Genomic DNA, 17,533 nt, shown 5'->3' on the forward strand with positions numbered 1-17,533 from the left:
TTAGATAAATTAAAGAGGAAAATTCGGGTTCTAACTAAGGTGCACCAAATCAGGTGGCTGAGCCTTCTTTGACCCTTGGTACCAAAAAAGTTGGTCACGTGGATAGATGGGCTTCACATGTCTGTCCTCAAAATCTAAAATATTTAACATGATTAACTTGAGTCATCTAAAATAAACTAAATTAATCATCATTTCCATTGCAATTACATAAGATCCAGATACACTTTAGATATTTTTATTTAATCCAAAGAATGCAACCCATTACTTAAATACATAATGCATTTATGTGGAAGTTAGTCATAAACTTAGGTGTCAAACAATCGGTATACTTTGTTCGAGGGTTTAAGAGAAGGATCCTTCGAGAAGGCTCTATGGTGTAGGTGTACTTTGTTTGAGGGATTGAATCCTGCAAAAAGGTTCTATGATATATTTTGTTCGAGGAGAGGACTGTTGAGGATTATTGGAATCTCACCTCGGTTAATTAACGGAAAGATCATGGACATATAAGTTCACCTATATGAAAGATGAAAGCTCACCAAATTTGATGTCAATCGAATACTTGATGGACGTTGAACGCAACTGTATGACCGCAGGCCAAAATGATTGGAAATGCCTATAAGCACGTATCTATTCACTTATGTTTCATTCCACATTCTGCCCTCCCTCGCTCTCTATGATTCAAAGTAGAGCTGGGAAATGCTTAGCGTTGATAGAATGATGCCTAATAATCTCTTCATCTGGCTTCCTCTGCTTTTCCTCTGTTCTTCTCTGTTGCTTCTTAAAACCATAAGAAAACAGGCAAACCCCAACAACAAGCTTCTTCCTCCAACCCCTCCAAAGCTTCCTTTGTTGGGTCATTTGCACCTCCTTGGCTCTCTCCCCCATCGCTCGTTTACTGAGCTTTCGAAAAAATATGGCCCCGTCATGCTCCTCCAACTCGGCTCTGTCCCAACCGTCGTGGTCTCCTCTGCCGCTGCTGCAAAAGAGTTGTTCAAATTTCACGACCTTGCTTCTTGCAGCCGTCCTTGCTCAACAGGTAGTGGAAGACTTTCGTACAACTATGTTGACATGAGTTTCGCTCCATACGGTGAACACTGGAGGAACGTTCGAAGGATTTGTATGTTTGAGCTCTTCAATGCTTCGAGGGTTCAGTCGTTTCAGCATATTAGAGAAGAAGAGGTGGGTCTGTTATTGAACTCAATCTCTCAACATTCAAATCTTGCTGATCTCTGTGAGAAATCTTATTCTCTCACAGCAAACATAATAACCCGGATGGCTTTTGGGAAGAACTTCAGAGGGGGTGTGCTAGATAATCACAATTTTCACCATGTTGTTCGAAGAGCCATAGTATCACTCGGATAGTTCTCCGCGACTGACTACTTTCCCAGAGTGGGTTGGATTGTTGATTGGCTTACTGGCGTTCATGGAAGGTTGGAAAAGAGCTTTTTTGAGTTGGATGCCTTTTTCCAACATGTAATTGATGACCGCATCAACTTCCAGGCAACTTCTCAGAAAGAAGACAATATTATCGATGTTCTGTTGAAATCAGAAAAGGATGGATTGCAACTCAGTAGAGATTGCATCAAGGCACTTACAATGGTAGAAGAATTCTTGCGAGAGAGATTCATAGGAAGTGATATCAATTACATAGTACAACATTTTGGGTTATTACCATTTGGAGCTGGTCGGAGAGGATGTCCAGGGATGAATATGGGGATCCTTGCAATGGAGCTCACGCTAGCTAATCTGTTGCTTTGTTTCGATTGGAAATTACCAGATGGAATGAGGGAAGAAGATTTGGAGATGGAAGAGGATGCTGGTCTAACCGTCACCAAAAGATCACCTCTCAAACTTATTCCAATTCGCCACTTAAGAGTGTAGCTCAGTTCTTGGTACATTTATGTTTGCAAGTACCATGGAGTTATTCTTCGGTGAACATAGATTCAACACTCAATCAGTTGGGTGAACGATGTCTTAGCTTCGTGGGTAAATTTATGTTTGCAAGTACCATGGATAAAAGGAGTATTCTTAAGCTACTAGTTGGGTGAACGATGTCTTAGCTTCGTGGGAGACCAGGAGTTCCTGATCAGTACCTACTTCTTCTAGCCGTTTCGCATGAAAAATGTGAGACCCACGTCATACAGCCCATTAGTTGCATGGGATAAGGGAGGGGTCGCGCCCCCAATGAGGGAGACTATCATGGACCTAAGAGGTACTCAGCACACCCCTAAGTAAGATATTATAGAGTCTCAAATAACCATGCATGAGGTAGCGCCTCGTAGAGAGACACCAATCATTCACAACTTGGCCTAAAGAACTCTTAGGGTTTAAATAAAAGGACAGAGAACTAAAATAGCCCCAAGGAGATAAAACCAAAACCAAACGTCCTAGAGCTAATGAGAAGCCGTGGGAATCTATTAAGCCTCAACTGTGATGAGAGCCAACAAGTAGGTGGCTTACTAAGTAAATTTTATACTCGTCCTTGTTTTCCTATCTTTTGTAAGTGTTTGCAGGCTGCCGGTCGAGGTGGAGGAGCGTTCGAGAGCTGTGTAGTCACAAAGGGGGTCGTTCCAAAGCGTCAGTCTGTTTTCGGTTGTTTTGGAGTCTTTTGTATTCCCTTTTATGTTTGTATCCCCTCTTGTAATATTTGAAACAAAATTTCTTTTTCTTTTGTTTTAATTTTATTGGACTTTTATCTTTTATTTACCTCTCTCTTAATTTCTTTTTAATGGTTTTTGCTTTCGTCTTTTTAATCACGGTCCGAATTTTCGAAGCTTCGAAAATCGGGTCGTGACACAAGTTCTTGTAGCTTTCTAAACACAGGTGCTGCAAGAAAGCAATTTGTACTGCTAGAGTTTTATATATAACTTTTCGAGACTCTTTCTTCCAAATTAAATAGGCTTCTCTAACGATCTGAGATAAGTACTCCTCCCTATAGATTTCTTTCTCTCCCTTTGTTATCATTATTTCACTCTCAGACAAGTAGTTAAGATAAAAATAAATAAATAAATAAAAATGCGTTGCTCTTTCAACTCATCCTCAACTCCCACTTGTTTCGTTGTCTTCAAATTTTTCTTCTCTTTGTTCTTGTATAGGACATTTTCATCAAAAGTCACGTCACAATGTCTCAAGATTCTCTTGTTCTTCACATCCCAAAACTTGTATTCAAACATGTTAGAAGCCTATGAGGTAGCACTTCACAGGCTCAACATCAAGCTTGTCATTCTTCTCTGGATCAACACGAACCGACGCAATGGAGCCAAAAGTTCTCAACTAAGAGTACTTGAGTTCTTTTCTTGTCCATACCTCTTCTAGAAACTTGAACTCCAAGGGCATTGACGGCCATTTGTTGATCAAGTAAATTGTTGTATTTATAGCATTGACTCAGAATGTCTTTGGCAATTCATAATGAATCTCATACTCTTTGCCCGCTCATTCATGTTCTGTTCATCCTTTCAGCAACACCATTTTGTCTTGCTTTACTGGGAACTGTCCTCATTAATCTAATTCCGTCACCTGCACAAAATGCTTTGAATTCTGACATGTCATACTCCCCACCATTGTTAGACCCCAGACATTTGATCTTCAAGCCGGTCTGATTTTCAACTTCAACTTTCCACTTCTTGAAGGTGGCAAACACATTTGACTTGTGTTTCAAGAAATAAATCAGCACTTTCCTGCTGAAATCATCGATGAAGGTGACGTAAAACTTTGATCACATCTGACTTGTATTTCAGGAAATAAATCAAAACCTTTCTATTGAAATCATCGATGAACGTAGAACTTTGATCCGCCAAGTGATGGAACTAGAGATGGTCCCCAAACGTCTGTGTACCATTTCCAACTTCACTTTCTTCAATTCTCTTGCAGTCTTTGTGAAGCTAACTCGTTTATGTTTGTTCATAACACAGTTCTCACAAGGATCATGATCTTCCACGAACTCTTCTCTAACTCTGTTGCATAACTGTGTTGTCCAACTGACTAATAGAGATCAGATTCTTCTTGAGACCAAGAATATATTTGGCATCCTTTAATGTCCACTGATTTCCTGCCGGAGTTTTTATGCAGACATCCCTTTTTCTTTTAATCTCCAAATCTTTGTTGTCGGCAAGATACACCTCGAAATTTCCAAACTTGAAATTCCGAAACAACTCTTTATTTGGAAACGAATGAAAAGATACACCTGAGTCCAAAATCTAGGATTCAATCGGACTGTCCACGCTGAGGATTAGAGCATCTTCAATATCTTTTGCTGAATTTATAAAATCATCATCTCCATATCTGTGATTCTGCTTCCTCTTTGGTTTTGTACAGTCTATCCGAAAGTGACCTTTTCTCCACAACTCCAACACGTTGGTCTATTTGGCGATTTTTCTCGATTCTTTGATTTTGATCACCATTTGGTTGGGCCCTTCGATTTACTTCTTTTTCGATTGTCAACACTGAGAGCATTACCAAATGAATTCCCAATTTCTCGTTTGCGAATACTTTCGTTGAGAACTACACCTCGAATTTCATCAAACTTCAGTGTATCAGATCCTCGAGAACTGCTGATTGCGGCAACAACAGTATCCCATAACTCGGATAAAGACGACATCAAAATCAATGTTTTAATTTCATCCTCAAAATTAATTTCCACCGAACTTAGTTGACTTACAATTATATTAAATTCATTTATATGATCAACAACAATCCACCTTCGAACATTTGTAGACTAAACAATCTCCGCATCAAATACACCTTGTTTATAGTTGACAGTTTTTCGTATATATATTCGACAACGCCTTCAACAGATATGACGTTCTCCTTGATGATGTTCAACGCCACATTTCTGGATAGCGTCAATCAAATCAGCCCTAAGGCCTGCCGATCCTTGAGCTTCTACTGCTCCATGGTCATGGTATCCGGCTTCACCCCGTTCGTGAAGATCTTTCTGGTATGGATAATCTTTAATAGGCATCTTCTAGAAACCAAAATCGGATCCATTGAACTTCTCAATTGCAATCTTTGAACTTTCCATCTTCACAGATCGTGGTGAATTTCGCCTAGCTCTAATACCAGTTATTAGGATCGCACAACAACACACACTCGATCTAGATGAACACAAAGAGTAGGAGAGAAAATGCAAAGAGAACTCTGGCTAAATGATTTGTATTGATGACTTCATATATGTACCGTAAGAGAGAATACAAAGAATACAAAAAGTTATCTTAAAAGCTCTGCCTAAGGGAATATATATACATGCAGTTCGGTTTACTATATATAATTTTACCAAATATAACTATTACTATATATAACTATCTACCATATATAGATATAGTTTTTTACTATACATATTTATGACAATTTACTTTATAATTTACTATGTCATTTACCATATTAATTTATATGTCATTTACCATATATAGCTTTATTATGTATAAGCGTTGACTAAGCTATAAATAAGTAGCAAACTCCATAACTAAGAGACCCAACTAGGGGTGTACATTCAACCCGACAACCCGGACCAACCCAACCCAAACTACAAGGGTTGGGTTGAGTTAGATTAGCATTTCGGGTAGGGTTGGGTTCATTTTTCTGAACCCGAACTGAATTGGTTCGGTTTCGAGTTCGTGGGTAAAACCCTCGGATTGACCTGAGACAAATTCAAATATATAAAATATATTAAAAAATATTATTTATAATAGGTTTGTCAGACATCTTCACAAATTATGTTCTAATATATTTATTTTCTATTTGTTGCAAGGTTATTATATTTCTAAATTTTAGTTTAAATATATTTAAAGATAAATCAGTAATCTTAAATTCTTATGTATTTATTTTTTATTTTCTATTTGTTGTAAAGTTATTATATTTCTAAATTCTAGTTTAAATATATTTAAAGATAACCTAGTAATTCTAAATTCTTATTTATTTTTTATTTTCGATTTGTTGTAAGGTTATTATATTTTTAAATTCTAGTTTAAATATATTTAAAAATAAACGAGTACTTCTAAATTTTGATGTATTTATTTTTTATTTTTTATTTGTTATTTAAAGATAAACCAGTAATTCTAAATTCTTATACATTTATTTTTTATTTTCTATTTGTTGCAAGGTTATTATATTTCTAATTTTTATTTTCTATTTGTTGCAAGGTTATTATATTTCTAAATTATAGTTTAAATATATTTAAAGATAAACTAGCAATTCTAAATTCTGTATTTATTTTCTATTTGTGGTATATATATTATTTTTCTAATAGTTTAAGAGTCTATCTTTTATCAAATCAAACATATTTCAACTAAAATATTTTTATATGTTTTTTTTTATGATATACAATATCTTTAAACTAATCATTTTTATTATAATATATTCTTAATATGTCACAATTTTCATTTTTTTTTAATAATTATGTATTGATTTGAGTTTGTAAATTTTTAATATATTTTATATAAGATTGTATCCGAATATTATAAATTGTAGATAAATAAAATTTTAAAAAAAAAATTAACTAACCCAACCCGAAAATAGAGGGTTGGGTTGGGTCGAATTGTGAAAAGTTTCGGGTTGGGTTGGGTTACCAATCCAACCAACCCGAACTTTTGGGTTGGGTCAAAAAAAATCCCTTAACCCAACCCAACCCGGACCATGTACACCCCTAGACCCAACAAACCTGAAAACCTGAAAAGTGCAATGATACCGAAACCAACAAGTTCAAACATGTCATCACCGGTGACATTGAAAAACTAACTCGTTCTCCAGGTGGGTAGAAGCACGAAAGGATCCACAAAGGATGATGGACTACAGAAGGAAGTGATGAAGACCCCTAAATCTAGTCCAGAAGGAAGTGATGTCTTGACAGTTTCACATGCTAGTAGCTCAAAAGTACATTTGCTAGCACTTTTTGTGTTTTGTAATCAAGAAAGTTCAAGAAACGATTTAACATCCAAAAAATGACTTTAAAGTCTTTATCTTGTTTGTTCTACAGGGAGTTGTTTGTGTACATCCGTGTACATATTGGTTTTCAGGCTGTTGCATAAATCTTTCAACTTGTTTATCAACTGAGCAAACTTTTTTCCTTCTATAAAATTCCTCATTGTCATTAAACAGAGTTACAAGTTCAAACACCATATTCTAGCGTACACTTCTTCAACAATGCTGAATTTTTCTTTTGTACTGAGAAGAATGCCTAGGTTATAAATGGGTTACATTCCCTCAGCTAAACTTATAACAAAATTGTCCAGGAGACTGGCTGGTATCAGTAGAAATATGAATTACCTGAACGGCTGTATGAATCTTGTGTGTACTCTGACTCCGGCACCATACCACTGGACAACAAGGAACCCCGCAAGGTCCTTCCTTCTGGTTCTTGAAGGAATTTCCTGTCTTCCAAATAGGATTCAATCTGCACGATTATCTGTTTCAACCCTGGGTTCTCCTTTCCTCTTAGTGCACTCAAGAAGTTGTCGGAGATGATGTTCAGAAGCTTCCTGAACTGAGATTTATATTTTCTGAACAGTGCAAAGCCTGCTACCTATATTATACAAAATGGGGTCGTCAAACCATGGTTTTTTCAGCTTACTTCTCAGTGATTAAAATTCTATTCAACTTACTTGTAAGAATGCATAGAGCGCGGTTGCAGTGTATATATTGGGGGGAACTGCATTTAGAAATCTTGCGAGCCATGCCCAACCTTCCTCAAGACCATGTATGTTACGGGCACCAGGAACTTCAGTCTGCCAAATGATCCATTTTTATAAGTTACTTTTATGGAAAGATTCCTAATGTCATAGTCGAGAATGGTATAACTATAGATAATGAAAGTAGCTCAATTATAGAAAGCTCTAAAATAATGTGGCAAGATAAAATATTTCGAAGTACTTCCCGAACTATTAGAAGAGACAAACCTGAACCAATGCCCCATACAGTTTCATGTATGCTTCTAGCCGCTTCAAATAATCCTTAACACTCTCCATTTTTCCATCTACATCCTCTCGGAATCCAAGAGTTTTGTAATATGACTCTTTGGATTCAAATGCGGCCTATGGAAAAATGTGTAAAAATTATTCAACATGCAAGTGAGGAATCTCATAAATAAAAATAAATAAATAGACAGCATAAGCGCACTAGACCATTTGTATTGATTCAAATGCGGTTTAAATTTTGAAATGACCAAGTTTCAATGAATAGGTGGAATTTATCAGTCTTGAAACCTGAACAAGTTATGGAGGATTTAATCTACTTGGACACTGGAATAAGCTTAAAAGAAACAAAATTTTCCTCATTAATTTGCAATAACATTAATTGTTTTTCTTCTTAGCATGTTTTAGACATATGAAGAACAAAAATTGTTCCAAACTTAATTTTACATGTGTTAGACAGTAGCACATTCTAATACTCTTCATGCTGCCAGAAGATGACTGTAAAGCCTGGAAACTAGTAAAGCATGAAAGTTCGATAAAAAGACATTTGTCTAGATTAAATTATAAGAAACGCATTCACAAGCCAGAAGTTGATTCTTCTCTCAAAATTTTCAGTAGTTAACAGCTTAGGATGCAATCACGCAAATCCCAAAATATTTGGCAAGAGCAAATATCATAGTCAATTAAAACTGTATTTCATTAAGAATGAAGCAAACTACCATCAAAGAGGAGAAGACAGAACAAGTAAACCTGCCGGGTATTACCATATCAAGAATGATTCATGATAAAGACGATCCAAGTTGTTAGAAAGAACTCACCTCTGAGTATCCTACGTGCTTCGGAACTGTGTAGATGCAAGCTCTATGGAACTCTGCTAGAAGAAGAACCATAGCACTTGGGACCTGATTAAAACAATTTGCTAACATTAGCGTACAATAGTCATTGTATTCAAAAAGCATTAGAAAATAAAAAGCTAAGGAAAACGCTACCTTATTACACCCATACACTTATTTTATTAGTAATTTTGAGGTCCAACAGAGAGGAAAAAAAAAAAAAAAAAAAAAAAAAAAAAAAAAAAAAAAAAAAAACCTTTTGAGATAAGCATAAACTAGGAAGCACAGATAATATGTTTTAGGTACAGTGTCTGTATCGAACATATGTCAGACACGGATATGTCCAGACACATGTCCGACATGCTAAATAAAATGGTTGAACTATATATATATATATATATATATACTGGCCACAGCTTGGACATGGATCTAAAAAATGTTTGAACCTAAAAATTGGGGAGGGGGAATAGAGATTTTCTCATAGACTCTATAATTGATCTAAAGTATTAGGATGTCACTTTCTTATGGTCAAACAGTAATCTTTCTATATCGTTAATTGACTTAACTTTGTAGGTTTTAAGCGAAGTATAATTTGTTTATACGTTAAATTTACATGACTTTGTAGGTTTTAAGTGAAAGTATACTTTGTTTATACGTTAAATTTACATGTTTTATCTATCGAGAAGTATTGATATATCAATATAACTTTATATATAAATTAACTTTAGTTAAAAATTGGTATCCTCAACGTGTATGTGTCCTACTCTTTTAGAAATTAGTGTGTCATCATGTGTGTGTCCGTGTAAGCATAACTATACAGGACTATTCTCCAATTAATACAATAGTATTTTAAGTTATACTACAATATCTATCCATCTAAATGTTTGTGCAGCATCAACTCACATATGTCCTCGCCATTTGATCTCCAAAGAAAAAATAACATTTTTTAATCAAGAATGAAACTTAAATATGATGATCCAATTCTAGCATAAGATTAAAAGAGAATTGTCTGATATGGTTTATGATAGTTATCTAATATGGTTTGGGATCGTACTCATTTGACATTTTGATTACATTTTCCAGTAAGAAATAGTTTTGAAATGCATTCTAATATGGTTTAGGATCAAGCCACTAGAGCCAACCACATAAGAAAGAGATCTCCAATTGAACACTTGGAGTATCTTGCTTCGCAAGGGAGGAGAAAAAGTAGACATAAAATTTCTAGGCAACATGAAGCACCAAACCCAAATGCTTCAATTTAAGGGTGGTGTTTGCCCTGTAAAACATCCCTTCAATTATAAATGAACTTGATTTGTATTAGGATGCTAAGCTAATAGGCACAAAAGTGGAACCAATTGGGTTTAGTTGGCCCATTCTAGAAATCCCCAAATATCTTGAAACTAAACACTATTCAAGTTAGGTTAGTTTTAGGGTATAGTTAAATGATTTTTCACTCCTTTAGGTTATCAACAACGAGAAACTATGTAAATCCTTTAATTGTAAATTTGAAGAAAATAGACATTTTGATGACCTCAAAATGTGGAGAGTTCCTATCTTTGTTCTAAAAGGAAAGCGTGTTGCATCCTAGCTTAGGTTGCATATTCCTTAGAAACATTTCAAGTTTGATTGGTTACATACTTGTGATGAGTTTTGACATTTCGACTTTGGATTGAGCACAAGTTTTCCTATCCAAGGGCTTCCATCACAATATTAGATCTTTTTTCTTCTCCTTTGAGTGGTTTCTTGTGTGTGTACTAAGGGGTATCGTGTGTGTTCAGGAGGTGTTCTTACCAAGGTTGCCTACGCCACTTATGTTAGGTTTGAGGTCATCATTTAGTGTCAAAACAATATGCACAAGAACAATAACATGACCAGTGCAGAACCTGTGAGGTAACGAGAACAATGACATGACTGCATGCAAAAACTGCATTTTCTGAACTTTCACATTGAGAAACGACCTGAAATTCAAAAGCTAAGAAAGTTAGAAGCTTCGATGCACTGGTCCAACTATATGAAGAAAAGTTTCAAGAACAAGATCTAATCGCATGATAGCTGAAGTAATACAAATACAGATACCTGAAAATAAAGTTAGCTATTGAGAATGGAAGCGAAGCAACAGTGGTCTAGTTAGTTACCACACATAGCAATATACCTATTTGAGTATTGAATTCAACATATGTAACCACATTAAATTAAAACACAACTAAAGAAACCACTTGTTTTCACTCATTAAAATTAACCCTAATATACAAATGTCAAACACAAAATCCTGCCAAAAGTGGTATAACCTACATAAATATGATACATACAAACAAATCTGCGTAGGTTTCTACAAATCCTTATGTAAATACAGGAGCTTGCAGCTGGACCAACAACATATGTACTTCAAGAACCTTTTTTTTAACAAATAAGAATTTGTACTTCACGAACTCACAACATATTATTACTTAGAAATGAAAGCAAGAAACCACTACATCTGGGCATGGCACTTATTGTACATTTAATCAACTACTTTACTACCATAATGAGTAACATCCAAGCAAGAAGAATGATCAACTAGTTAATGAGATAGTATTACCTTCTTCGCAAATGCTGCAATGCTAATAGTTTGTGGACAAAGAGGATCCATGAAAATCTTGAGAAGTTGACTGGTTTTTGTACTGAATCAGATAGTACAAAACAAATAGTCAATATGTTTTCCTAAATACTGAGAATACAGATACAAAAATGTTGTCTATTTTATAAAACTAAAATAAAAACACGAGTAACAAAGAAACGTAACCTTAAATCTATTACAAATATATTGCTTAATGCTACTAATTTGTTCCACTTCGAGAAACTAAAGCCCCATCTAATATTCTATGATTTGTGGCTACGGGATCAATGTACAGTACAGCGTCCAGACCCATAAGAGAAGTTTAGTGTAAAAGAATTAAGAGAATTGTACAAATAACCTGTAATCTAATAACTTCCACTTTGAACTTTAGAAATAACTTTTGTCAAAATACTAGCATAGACAGAAAATCCTGCATAAAAATAGTGAAGGGCAGCTAAACATTGTAGCTAGTAATAGCATCAATGTAGCCTATTTTATTAAAAAATAATAATAATATTAATAGCATCATGTAACCCTAGAGAAAGAGGTGGGAATCTAAATTCAGCATCCTAAACTTGTAACCAACTTAATCTAGAGGTGACAGAAACCACATATTTGTAACTAAATAAATACTAACAAAGGAGTTTGTCAGGAGCAAAAAGAAGAAATGCACATGAAAAACAGAAGTCTCTATTAAAACAGCTTCAATTGCAAAATAGCCATACAAAAACCAAAGAACATCTAAGAAATCACATACCTGACATTCTCTTTTGTCCCCACTATTTGTCTAATTAGTCTAGCAATATGTCTTTCATGGGTGCTAAAATCCTGATGAGAGGAAGAGATGGGTATTTAGAATTACAATGAGATCAATATTCAAATACTCTATCAGGTCACAAGTGTTAGAGAGAAGATAGTCAATAGTAAGAAATTTAAGTCCTAGAATGAAACTTTTTCCCACTTGATGAATAGAAGTGACATCATTCTAAGATGGGGCTTAAAAAAAGAAAGGCCGAGAGATACATTCAATCAATGATAAACAATGTTTGCTATCCTATGCTAATCTAAGCAGTAAGTTGCATTCCACATTAAAATGAATTATCCATGCCTACTAATATCTGTTACATGTAGAACCGACAAAATAATAAGCATTCAAACTATTTGTAATTGCCGAACCTTATTTGAACTCAATCTCAATGCTTGGTTTCCCTCCTCTACCTCCTTAAGTTTTTGTAGTCTCTCCTGCTCTAAAGTCAAAGCATTTCTTGAGGCTCTAACCATGGTACCTACCATGAGATTGGCCCAAAAAGTTCCATATTAGATGAAATCCTGAAATCAAGTAACTTAGTAGACCAAACACAAAAAGTCACATGAACATCTCTATCTTCTGAATAAAGAGAACTGAACAAAGATAGGTTCAGGATAGAATGAAAAAAGAAATATAAAGAGTTAGGAATTTTCAAGTATATAATTTTTTAACAAAAACAGAAAACCCATTATCACATTCATACTGAAAATCACCTGGTGATCTTGACACATTTGTTCCATCCAGAGCAGTTCCTTTAGGTTGTCCGACTGAGTTTACTGGTTTGGTGGTTGGTGCCCCAACAATAGTTTCTTGCGCTTGTACAGCATCAACCTTTTTTAAGTTTTCAGCGGCTTCCCTTTCAGCTACTTCTTTCATTGCCCTACTCTCAGCTTCTATAGCAGCTTTCATTGCCTCCTCAGCTTTAGCTTTTGCCTACACCAGTGTTTTTAGTTGTGTGAGATGCAGTAAAGTGCAACACTCCTTTGGGGCTAAAGTGCGAGGTGAAGAAAAACATCAAATACTTTTTTTTTTTTTTTTTTTTTTTTTTTTTTTTGTCAAGTACCAAGAAAAACGAAACTACATTTTTGTATATGAATAAAAATAATATTATGAATAATGAGAATCAAAATTTTAAGAAGTCAGATCGTTGATTAGAGATTGTGAAGAAAATGAACATTATTTAAGAAATTTTTAGTTTCTTCCTTAAGATAAAATTAATAAATAATAAATAATAAATAAATAAGTGGACTTTTGCACCCTTCAAAGGTGGGCTTTTCCAAAGAGCGCATCTTGCTGCGCTATTCGAAACACCTACGCAGTTAGGTCCTGTAACTATTTTGTTTCCTACCAGATGACTCAAAAAGTAAATGATGAAGGACACATAATGTCCACCAAACCTAAACCATTGAAGGTGGAACTAACTCCCAGAAAAGATTATCTAATCTAAAAACAGGATGGATTATTGATCAATAATCCTCATATTGAATCAAAGGAAAGTTGATGGAGATAGAACGACAATAGAATTGATTACAAGCTAGCAGCCCATGAAACAGTTGTTTAAATTTTCTATGAAAGCCATACGTACCGGTAAAGTGAACAACACAATAAAAATAAAAAATAAAAAATAAAAAGACAAAAAGAAGAACAAACAAACAAACAAACAACAAAAAATAATCATTTCCAAATAGCTGACCACAAACCTCAGCTTCTGCTTTAGCCTTTTCTAGACGTTTTTTTTCTTCTAGCATGGCCTTCTCCTTTCTTTTGGCTTCCTCAAAAGCCGCATCACTTCTTATTTTTCTTTCTTCTCTTTGTGATATTTGTTCATGGTGACGCTGAACAGTAGTCAAGTACTTATCAAGGCCTTCAGCACTAGAAGTAGAGGAAAAGGATAAACACCAAGTAAGATTACAATATTAGCACACAGTCATTCATAAGTGGCTAGGCAGAGAAAAGAAGCACATAGAACTAATTACAACTTTCTAAAACTAAATATATATTGTAAAAAATGATTTTAAAAAATCTAGTTGGTTAGGTTCAAACATGAAGAAGCAAAAATTGAAAATTCAAGGTTGGCATGGTTCATACGAATTTTTTATTATCATTAGAAGTTTGTGAAAAAGATTTACTAAACTTGACTTAAGAAAGATGATCAACAAAACTAATAGAAAAGCATACATCTCGCGTTGATATTGAGTATCAAGTCTCCGGTCAGCTTCTCGTCTTGCCTCATAGTATTTCTCAATTTGAGAGGCTGCAGCACTGGACTTTTCATTTAAAGTAGTGAGGTTGGTCTCCAACCTTCCAAGTTGGTTCCTGATTTCCTCCTGTTTATAAACTAATTTAGAAGAGCATTAGCAGAAGGGAAGATTAGCTAGATATCCATCCACTTTGTCTCTCGATGGTTGAAATTAAAAATTCTTCATAATTTCTAGTGTCTTATAAGTTTTAAGTCAGAGACGTCAGACTAAATGAGAATACAGCTATGACAACATCCAGATAGAAATAATCTAATTAATGAGTTTTTTTTACCTAAAAAAATGCCAGTTTAACTAATTTCACATACATGTCTTCACAATATCTTAGACGATGCAATACAGTGTCTAAAACTCCAAGAAACAACTAGAGATAACAAACTAACTTTAAAAAGGGTAGGTAAAGGACATGAGAGATGGACACAAAATGTCATGAAGAAATGAAATGTATGATGCATTCATATTTACATGCTAAACAATGTGTAGACGTCAATAAAAGAGAGAAATATAAATTATATACTCCCCTAAATACCTTCGTGTTAAGCAGATGATCATCTGTTAGCTGAGATAAAGAACTTTCCACTAAATCCACGTCCTCCATCAGATGGGCTCGTGTTTCAAGAGTTGATTCATTGTCAGAATCTTCGCTATCGCTAAAAGGAAAGAAAAATATTAAAACTTCATGGCACAAAGCCAGATATGTAATAGTTCAGATCGAAATTCAGTAGCTTATAATAATAATCACATCACATGACAAAAAAAAGTCTAAAAACATGAACAGGCCCTCAAAAGTTAAATAAAACCAGGCAAAGCATATTTCCACTTTTAATTTCTCATAGAAAAACATATGCGGGGAAGATTACGCATAAATATTCATTAAATAAAAGCAACTTAAACTTTAAAAGAAAAAATAAATAAAGTTGGAAGCGGCAACAGAATAAAATACCTGAGAAAACATCCATCACAATTAAAGCGCTTAGCATTTGAACCTTGGTCACAAACTACTTCACCATCGTTAAATATGTTCTGTAGCTCATCCTCATACACACCCATTACAAAAGGCTTGGAGCTTCTCTTCGTAGTTTTTATGAGTGGAAAGTCTCTATTGACATATAAACCACAAATTCCTCAACAAAGAAAACTAGAAGCATGCACAAATTCATTCGTTCTTTTCCAAATATAAAAAACTATGATACCGTGAACATGTTTTTGTGAAAGGAGTTGTGGACGTCTTTAGCTTCTCCTCCAAAGAATAAAGTTCCACTCGCAAATCATCAAAGCTAAAATCAGGCTGTGGATCAGCTGTAACTTGTCCTACCCTAGAAGGGCAGCGAAGGGTCAACTTCACCGGACTCCTGAAAACGAAACACAAACAAAAGAATAACACAAGTGATAATGAGGGTCCTGGATGTCGTTCAACATGACAAACTAGCTAAGTTAAACTATGTTTGCCAAACATATGCTAGTTTGAAATCATCTATAACAGGCATGTACACAAAGATACTACGTCTACAATGCAACCAAATGCCCAAATAATAGCTTCCAGTTTTTGCCCTAACCATAGAATCAACTTGAAAACGTACAATTACCATATCAAAAATTGAATGTGAAAGAATGTAGAACTTACATGGCTTCAATAAGCAAACTTCGAACGCTTCAATGACCAAAAGGACGCCCCTGGCGGATCCGGGGCTGTGCAGAAGAGAAAAAGAATCAGTCCCAGGACAATCGGAACCGGAGGAGAAACAACTAGTCTGAAACTTCAGAGAGAGATATCGATTCGAGCATTTTTTTTTAAAACATAGTTGAAATCAGCAATTCATCGGATCGCGAGACAAAGAGCAGCTGTGTCTTCCTCTTGCACATTCGACGGAACAGCACCGTGGCTCACCGTCCGGCGAGAAGAGCTGCCGAAGAAGAAGATTCAGAAAAGTGCAGAAGAGAACCCTCGCGACTAAAGACTTCACACTTCCATTTCCTAAATTACTTGAGTTGTTCCAAGTGATTTTCGAAAGGGTGACCTAAAGTTTTAAGGCAAAGTGAAATGCGACGGCCTGTTCTTTTTAAAAGAAAGCATTTTGATTTATGTTGTTCCTTATCTTTATCATTGGGTAACCCGTTCCTAAGCGAGCTATCTTGAAGCATATATGTGTGTCATGTTGAGAGTGAGCATTGCGTAACGAGTGTCTCAAACAACTTCTTTTGAAATTGATTTTTCAAAGACAGTACTGTCGATATTGCACCCAAGCCCATATGTTAGAGGTTGAATCGAACACTTGTTATCCAGTACATGATCTGTAAATGAAATGATATAGCATGGACATAAGAGGGCTTAATGCCTCAATAGAATCCAAATGGATAAATGTTCAGGATGTCCTGATATTATGAACGACACATGGAGTCGTTCTCAATGGCATGATCAAGTAAGTTGTGATGGCCTACCACACCCCATGACTTAGAATGACATCAAGACATATGCACAGTGTTAATTGGAAACTAAGATGAAGTCGGAATGCGACATTACATCGAGAGACCTCATCACTGAGTCGAGACATGGTTGGGCCGAATGACTTGGCCTAATGTAGAAGCAAATCGGTTGTGTCGCATATGATTGAACATGCACATGGAGACGATGTGTGTGGCCAAATAAGTTTGGATTTCGCACAAGTGATATTTGGTTGCTAAAGACAAATCTCACTTAAGGTTCGACAATGCCACAAAGTTCGACAATGCCACAAAGTTAGGCGAAAAATACATATGGGGCTTGAGTTTTCCTCAAGATTAATCGTGAGCATGTTAACGACACTGCATAATTGAAAATGTACAACCGTGACAGATGATAGTAGCCTATTACCATCTCTCAAAACATAGGATAAAGAAAAGATTTTTAATTCAGATTATAGATGAGTGAATTATAATAAATTTCTAACTCAACTTATTCCTAATTCCTAATTGATTTTACATCTAAGTGGATAAAAAAAATCATTTCATTAAGATTTAACTTAGTCCCATAAAACCCAAATTTGTAGCCAATTTCTTGTATACACTCGGTTAGACGAACACGACTCTCCACAATGGTATGATATTGTCCACTTTGAGTATAAGCGCTCATGGTTTTGCTTTTGGCTTCCCAAGAG

General features: G+C 35.2%; 1 protein-coding gene and 1 pseudogene across 1 annotated transcript; one reads left to right on the top strand and one right to left on the bottom strand.

Moving 5' to 3' along the window:
* The first annotated feature begins 646 nt into the window (after positions 1-646).
* Positions 647-1,887, top strand: LOC111791816 (cytochrome P450 71B37 pseudogene; annotated as a pseudogene).
* A 5,145-nt stretch (positions 1,888-7,032) lies between these two features.
* GLE1 (nucleoporin GLE1-like protein) lies at positions 7,033-16,422 on the bottom strand. Its single transcript, XM_023688840.2, has 15 exons — positions 16,024-16,422; positions 15,593-15,751; positions 15,343-15,498; positions 14,929-15,049; positions 14,320-14,468; positions 13,842-14,013; positions 12,855-13,074; positions 12,510-12,619; positions 12,091-12,161; positions 11,316-11,397; positions 10,621-10,695; positions 8,723-8,806; positions 7,890-8,024; positions 7,596-7,718; positions 7,033-7,516 (listed from the first exon to the last, which is right to left on the bottom strand). Coding segments are annotated over exons 1-15 (1,935 nt in total). The 5' UTR covers positions 16,026-16,422; the 3' UTR covers positions 7,033-7,240.
* Between the last annotated feature and the right edge of the window lie 1,111 nt (positions 16,423-17,533).

This window comes from Cucurbita pepo, chromosome 1 (assembly GCF_057944985.1).
Source record: "Cucurbita pepo subsp. pepo isolate OVF chromosome 1, ASM5794498v1, whole genome shotgun sequence".
Classification (NCBI taxonomy): domain Eukaryota; kingdom Viridiplantae; phylum Streptophyta; class Magnoliopsida; order Cucurbitales; family Cucurbitaceae; genus Cucurbita; species Cucurbita pepo.

Coding starts and splice junctions, on each gene's coding strand:
- GLE1 (XM_023688840.2), bottom strand. Junction 14,469..14,928: donor ATCATCTGCTTAACACGAAG/GTATTTAGGGGA, acceptor GTTTATAAACAG/GAGGAAATCAGGAACCAACT. Junction 8,807..10,620: donor TTGTTCTCGTTACCTCACAG/GTTCTGCACTGG, acceptor TGTTTTAATCAG/GTCCCAAGTGCTATGGTTCT.